The 8,329-nt window shown below is 33.0% G+C and overlaps 1 protein-coding gene across 1 annotated transcript; it reads left to right on the plus strand.

The window, feature by feature from the left end:
- Nucleotides 1-4,720: 4,720 nt before the first annotated feature.
- LOC131157256 (peroxidase 3-like) lies at nt 4,721-8,075 on the plus strand. The gene is made up of 4 exons (XM_058111247.1): nt 4,721-5,113; nt 5,271-5,471; nt 5,595-5,757; nt 7,437-8,075. The coding sequence occupies exons 1-4, from the start codon at nt 4,892-4,894 to the stop codon at nt 7,850-7,852; spliced, it is 1,002 nt and encodes a 333-aa protein (XP_057967230.1). The 5' UTR covers nt 4,721-4,891; the 3' UTR covers nt 7,853-8,075.
- Nucleotides 8,076-8,329: the final 254 nt, after the last annotated feature.

Genomic DNA, 8,329 nt, shown 5'->3' on the forward strand with positions numbered 1-8,329 from the left:
TTTCAAAGTGATAATGAACCCTTTAGCTTCTAAGGCACTCAATGAAATCAAATTCTTCTTTAGGCTTGGAACATACCTAACATCAGTCAAGATCTTAATAGTTCCATCTTGACATTTCAACTATATTGATCTTATTCCAATTGTTTTACAAGTATTATCATTTTCCATGAAAACAACCCCAACATCTAATTCTTCAAATTTAAAAAATCATTTCCTATTGGGACACATGTGATAGGAGCAACCAGAATCCAAAATTCACTCACCAAAATAATATGATGAAGATGTTCCAACAAGAGAAAAATATGACTCACTTCCATCATCATTGACTATATTGGCATTAGAATGTGCTTTACCCTTATTCTTCTGCTGTAATTTAGGGCAATCTTTCTTCCAATGCCCTCTCTCACGACAAAAGGCGCATTCGTCTTTAGCGGGTCTCCCACGAGATTTACTCCTCCCATGAGATTTACTCATCCTTCCAGGCATACGACTTTGAGAATGTCCCCTTATTGTTAGTACTTCTGTTATTTCCTTATGGACCATCTGATCCTTCTTTCTGCATTCAGTACTAATCAATACAGTACAAACATCATAAGTAACTTTATTTTTCCCATACAATAAAGTGGTGGTCAAATGTTCATACTCATTAGAGAGAGAATTTAGTAACAATATGTCTTTATCCTCATTTTTCACCTCTTCATCCACATTTAACAAATCGGCCAAAATTTTATTGAAAGCATTTATGAGGTCATTAATCGAAATACCTAGTTGATACTGGAAGTAAAACAATTTCTTTTTCAAATAGAACCAATTTTCCAGACTCTTGGTCATAAATGTATCTTCCAATGTCTTCTACAATTTCTTTGCAGATGTCTCCCTCATAACGCAATATTTTTGATTTTTAGCGAGACACAGACGAATCGTACCACATGCCTGACGATTGATCTTTTCCCAATCTTTGTCACTCATATCTACTGGTTTATCATTCAAAACAACATCTAGTTCTTGCTGATACAAGATGTTCATCACCTCACACTGCCACATACCAAAATTATCAACATTATCCATATATCTGTTTCCTTAATTATTAATTTGCTGAAAATAAGTCTGTTTTTTTTTTTTTTTGATATGCTAGCTGTGCCTTCAGCCAACACATTGGAGGTAAATCGTGAGTGTGTAGGCGGCAGGGGTTGAACCTTAGACTTCATGTAATGCCCTGAAGCCTTAATCTCGGGTTCGACACATTATACCTGATAAAATCCCTGATAATCCATAAACAACATATACGTAGCGGAAAACATAATCATAATCTCCATATAACATAATACTAGAGTTTACTAATTCTAACTACCAACCATAATAAATTAATCATACACTAGTATTCAAATATATGCATGTCTCCAAAACATTATTCACTAATACCAGTAGGTTTCACAACCATCCAATATATATGTATATATATGATAAGATATATATGAGATTAGTATAAGTTAAAGTAATAAATATATATAAATATATGTAAAGCAAAAGAAGGAAGAAGAAGAAGAAGAAAGAAGAAGAAGAAGTATGCAGAAGAAATTTGAGACACACCCCCCCTGAACTTATTTCCTACGCCATCCACTCCTCCGTCTCCGCTTCTCTCTCTTCCCTCATTTCTCGACGAATATTCAACCGACCGGGAAACGGAAGGTGTCATTAGGTTCCTAACTTCGCCACCAACATTTCTACTGGAGCAGATTTGTCGTGGGAACAACTTAGGCACTGCTCCTAGAGAAAAGTAATTTTTTCTTATTTTCTCAATTTTTTTTTAAATCTGCTATTAAATCAACGATCAGACACCACCATGAGGTCCTAATCATCATTTTGGTGTAGGTAATTTTTCAATTAGGGTTTTCTAGGCCCTACTCCAAAGCGAAAGTAGGATTTAGGAATTTTGGCAATTTGGCTAAATTTAGGGGTATATCTATTTATTTAGGAATTATGACCCTAGGAAATATGTAAATAATATTTTATTCAAGAATAATTGATTGAAGTTAGGAATTTTTGATTCAGGATCCAAGTGAGCGCCGCAGGTATTTTTTGGAGTCCCTGTTGGCGTAGTTCAAGAAACCAAGTAATGGGAAAAATATATATTAAATCAAAATTTTTATGAATTTAATGGAAAAATAATATGTTATATGCACATGTATATGTTTTGGTATGGGTAAAATGCCAACTATTTAAATTATATTTTGTTCGAGTTTAGGGTTGTTTATTATATATGTATATGTGAAAATGAATTGATGAAAGTGGGAAATATTTTCAGGATAATTAAGTAAGAAATGAAAGGTATTTTTAGTATATAAACATTAAATGTTAGTTGACTTATTTTACAGGCACTGTATGAATTTTATTACTAAATTGTGTAGCATGAGAATCTGTGCAAATTATATGTTAAATGTATGAGATGCAAGCTAAATAAGTAAAGCAATGAAAATAAAATATGATATGAACAATGTTGTCTGTGTATGTTAAATGTAACCATATAAAGGTACGACAGCTGAAAGCCGGGTTAGCATATCTAGCTCATTTTTATGTGGACTAATTGACGACAGCTAAAAGGAGCTGTGTTAGATTCTAGCGCATTTCTATGCAAACTAACAAATGACGGCTAAAGAGCGGTTGTAGTACAAATGAATGAAATGAAAATGTTATGAAATGAAATGATAAGGAATGACAATGCAATGAAATGAAATGAAATGTGAAATGTTAATGATACAAATGGGAAAGAGTCACTTAAAATGAAACACAAGGAAATGTTAAGTTATGAACATGAAAGAATGTGAATGATTGAATAACGATGGAAAGTATGATGTATTATGATGTTAGAAGTATCTATGTATGTAGAACATGTTACGATTGGGCGAGACATATTCTTCGCCTGAGGGTTTGCTGAGTAAGGCGAGTGTACTAGTAGCTTCAGATGTGATAGTAGCTGCATAACGCGCTAGAGTAGAGGAAATCTACTTGTATGGGCGGGTAGAATTCCCTATCCTTAGGGCCTTTGCCGGTAAACTATTGTTGAACTGTGTGAGTACAAGATTAATCTTACACTTGAGGGCTTATTGAGTAAGGTGAGTGCTCTGGTATGTTTTAATTGTGACCTTAGGGTTACCTAAGTATCAGAGCAGAAGGATGCTACTGGTATGGGCGGGTAATCACCCCTATCCTTAGGTAATCTCGTAGCTTAAACGTTTGTATGTATTTAATTAAGATCAGAAAATGGTTTCAGGAAATTATGTTAATGATTTGCAAATATTATAAAATGATATGTATAATCTCATGATGGCCACACGCTGAGTTTAATATATTGTTTCTTCCTTTACTGAGATGTGTCTCACCCGAATATGAATTCATCTTTTTCAGGATTTCTTAGGATCGAGCTTTGAGAGCTCGAGATTTTATAAAATTTTTGGAAGATATAATAAAAATGGTATATTTTTATGTTAATTTTGATATGTATATTTTATGTTTTATGATTTATGTTTTGAGTTTTATAAGATATGGATGGTTGTGAAACCTACTGGTATTAGTGAATAATGTTTTGGAGACATACATATATTTGAATACTAGTGAATGATTAATTTATTATGATTGGTAGTTAGAATTAGTAAACTCTTGTATTATGTTATATGGAGATTATGGTTATATTTTCCATTGCGTATATGTTGATTATGGATTATCAGAGATTTTATCAAGTATAATGCGTTGAACCCGGGATTAAGGGTTCGGGGCGTCACATTGTGGTATCAGAGTTAGGAACCCAACGGCACCTTCCGTTTCCCGATCGGTTGAATATTCGTCGAGAAATGAGGGAGAGAGAGAAGCGGAGACGGAGGAGTGGATGGCGTAGGAAATGAGTTTAGGGGGGGCGTGTCTCAGATTTCTTCTGCAGACTTCTTCTTCTTCTTCCTTCTTTTGCTTTACATATATTTATTACTTTAACTTATACTAATCTCATATATATCTTATCATATATATATATATATATATATATTATGATAACTTACTTCTATATTTCATTCTAATTAGTTTTTTTTTTAAATCCAATGTAAAAATATTTAATTTAATAATTAATTATTTAATTATATAATTTATTTTAATTTAATTTAATTAATTTTTTTTTTCTTTTTCCCACGTTATTCCTTTTATTTATTTATTCGTTATTTTATCTATTTTTTTATTTCAATCATTTTAATTTTTTGAATCTTTACACTTCACATTTGTTCAAGACCGTCTGATGAACCTTCGTACTACCTGAGCTTATGCTCGGAGACGAAAATGTGTCTCTCTTTAATATTAATGAATTAGGATCAATTTATTATATGTCTAATACTAAGAAAACAAATACACGTACGCATAGAAGGAACATCTCCAATGTAATTTCGCCCAGGTATGCATGTTTTTGCCTTCCATTTTTAACTTCTTCCCCACGCATGAACACTAATTATCCAAAAGTCTCTCGATGATTTTCACTTTTAAGAAATAATGTCCAATGGTCTACTCAATCAAAAGAATCAAAAGAAGATGTTGACAGGAAACATGTTTCGCATTCCAACGCTCTTCCATCCCCATAGTGAGGTTTATGTATGAGCGAGTGGAGAGGACGTGCATGCTAACTGATCATATTTAAAATATTAAAATAATAAATATAAAAACAACTGTTAATTATCAGCTCCATGTCCAATATTAAAATTAAGAGTTGAGTACGGGAGAACAGCACATGATGGCCCATGTTACTCTGTTGAAATTTTGGAACATAGGGCCTATAAATATTCACCCCTGCTTCCGTAGAGATCAACGTCAAAGCGATTGAAGGTGAAAAATCAGCCACCGATCGATCCAGGAGGAAATGAAGATGGGAGGCCTTGGCTGCTTTGGGATCGCATTAATACTAATGGGTGTTGTTGGATTCTCAGGCCCTGCTCAAGCTCAATTGACTATGAACTTTTACCAAAAAAGCTGCCCAAACGCAGAGCAGCTTGTCAAAAAATTCGTCGAGGATCACATCCCAAATGCTCCATCCTTAGCAGCAACATTGATCAGAACGCACTTCCATGATTGCTTTGTCAGGGTTCGTTTCCATCCCAGATCCCCTATGCTTCCTCTGCTTTTCATGTTTCTTCGTTTAATCAAGCACTCTGCTTTCTGTTTCTGCTGTTCCCGTTTGCACACTCTGCTTGTTCTGGTTAGTTCTAGTACATTGATGATCTGTTTCCGTGACAATTAAGGGTTGTGATGCATCTGTGCTTCTGAACTTTACATCAACCAACCCAAGCAACGCCACAGAGAAGACGGCCACTCCAAATCTGACGCTCAGGGGATTCAGCTTCATAGACAGGGTGAAGAGCGTGGTTGAAGCAGCGTGCCCCGGCGTGGTCTCCTGTGCAGACATTATTGCTTTGGTTGCTAGAGACGCCATTGTTGTTACAGTAAGGATTCATCTGATAATTTTTTTAAAGGGAAAATTAAAATTAACCCACCTGCAAATATGCATGTGATTTTCTTAATTAAATTCTGTTTTTCTTCTTCCGGCGACATGACGATGTGTGCAGGGAGGGCCGTCGTGGAATGTTCCGACGGGGAGGAGAGATGGGGTGATCTCAAATCAAACAGAAGCATTGAACAATATTCCCGCTCCAACCTTCAACTTCTCCGCTCTCCGAACATCTTTTGCTAACAAGGGTCTTGATGTCAAGGATTTGGTATTGCTTTCCGGTGAGCTCCCTTTCATTCAGATGTGCTTTGCTTCCCAAATTAATTTACTACTTTCAAAGAGATAATGTTGCCGAGTTATTGGTATTTTTTCTTTAAAAAAAAATTTAATATTTTTTTATTTTATTAATTATGCAAAAATAACTTTTTTAAAAGCAGGGGCACTGTAAAAATAAAGACCATAAAAATATAATTAATATTATCTCATCTTTGTTTGACTAGCAATGTTGAATAGGGAATCTATGCTAAAGCAGATAAGACAGCTTTCATTTATATATATATATATATATATATATATATATATATATATATATATGTATGTATGTATTCCTATTGTGTTTAAAATGAACCTTTTTTATAAAAAAATAAATATTTAAAATAAAATAAAATAAAAATAGTGACTATCCTCAGTTTTGATTAAAAAAAATCAATTTTTGTAAGATCACTTTTCTTATGTTTTACTAAAAAAAAAAATAATAACCTCTTCTTATATTTTTTTCAAAAAAATAAGAATTATAAAGGGGTGTAAGTATCTAAAAAATCAAATGTCAAACAGGTTTATGAGAGTTTTGAAATTTAAAGGGAAATCTTTGATATTTTTTAAAATATAAGGGGAGTTTAGTGTCTTTTGTCAAATTTAAAGAGAGATTAATATTTTTGTCTAATAAAATAAAATCCTAGTTTTAGAAAAAAAAAATTAATAAAGTTTTTTAAAAACTACATATTCTATACTCATAATTCTCTAAAGAGAAAAAGACACTCATCTAAGGTTTGACAAAAAGATAAATTTTTTTTCTTCAAGTTTCAAAATTGTCATAGACTTTTCTTGACATTTTAAAAATATTACATACTGGCTCCAAAATTTGTTTGAGATTTCAAAAAAGTCACAGACTTTTTTTGATATTTCAAAAATATTACATACTGACCTCAAAATTTATCAAAAAGACACATATCATAAAATATAAAGAAAGATTTGTGTGATTTTGACAAGTCTCAAGGGAAATCCCTTGAAATTCTTGAAACTTCAGAAAAAATCCCTAAAATTTTTAAAACTTAAAACAAAGTCGTTGCCTTAAAAAATACATATATATATATATATATATATATATATATATGTCATGGGTAAATGGTGCTTGTTCTGCAACTTTTCATAATTACAAATAATTTGTAGTTGTTATAAAAAATATATATATTTGTAATCATTATAAGTTTTCCAATAATTTTAAAATTTGAAACCAATTCTTTTGAAAATATTAATTTACTAAGTTATCAATGAACAGGAAATTTATTTAAATTTAAAGCTAAAAAAAAAGACATTTAATTTCAAAAATAATTTTAAAATAATTAAAAACTATCGTAGCTTTTTCTTCTTGTTGGACGGCTCATGTTGCTTCAAGCTGCGCCACAAGAAATACTTCATTTACATTTCATACTCCTCAAATGTATGTAATAAAAAATAACAATAGATCAAAAGGAAGCTTCCTCATAAAAATATCCAAGACATTCTTTATATTAACTACGACTATTGCTCTTAATTAAAATCAAATGTCTGACAGGCTTCAACTCTAATTTGTATTCTCTGTAATTAAAATTTTAAAACGTGCCGGCAGCCAGTGCATATATATAATTGTTGTAAATTAAAAGGATGAATGATTAATTGAATGATTGGGTGGATCGATCAGGCGCACACACAATCGGCATAGCTCACTGTTCCTCGTTCTCAAACCGGCTGTACAATTTCACCGGCGTCGGAGACGAAGACCCGGCGCTGGACAGCGAGTACGCCGCCAATTTGAAGGCCAAGAAGTGCAAAACCGCCACCGACAACTCCACCATAGTGGAGATGGATCCGGGAAGTTTCCGGACCTTCGATCTGAGCTACTACGGGCTTCTTCTGAAGCGCCGAGGGCTGTTCCAGTCCGACGCCGCTCTCACCACCAACTCCAACTCCACCGCCCTCGTCAAGCAGCTCCTCCAGGGCTCCCTCGCCAACTTCTACACCGAGTTCGCCCGCGCCATGGAGAAAATGGGTCGGGTCGAAGTCAAGACCGGGTCGACCGGCGAGATCCGAAAGCACTGTGCCTTGGTGAACAGCTAGTGCATGCGGGGACGAATCTGTTGCTTTTCAATTTTTTTGCGTTTTGCGCTGTTTGGGGCAGTGGTGTTTTTGTAATCGTAGTGGATTAAAATGGATCATCATCTGGTAAGAAGGGATTGCTTTATTTATTCGTGGAAGTGTTTGGGTAATTTGAGATTGTGTTATTTTAATAATTTAATTAATAAAATAAATGTGCTCTTCTGTTGGTGTGCTTGTAGAATAATTTCTCATTGTAATTATCATTTATCCTCATCTATTTAGTTTCCATTTGATATTTCAAAAAAATACAAGGAAAAAAAAGAAAAAATATAAAAATAATAATTCAAATTTTCATGTTCAATTATTAAAAAAAGAAAAAAAATTAAAAAATATATCAAATTAATGAATAAAAATTAATGTTATATACCATTAATATTTATTTTTAAAATTTTTAGTCATATAATTTTTTTTTTCCAATTTTGATAATATTTGATTAGA

Source organism: Malania oleifera, chromosome 6 (genome assembly GCF_029873635.1).
Source record: "Malania oleifera isolate guangnan ecotype guangnan chromosome 6, ASM2987363v1, whole genome shotgun sequence".
NCBI classification, from domain to species: Eukaryota; Viridiplantae; Streptophyta; class Magnoliopsida; order Santalales; family Ximeniaceae; genus Malania; species Malania oleifera.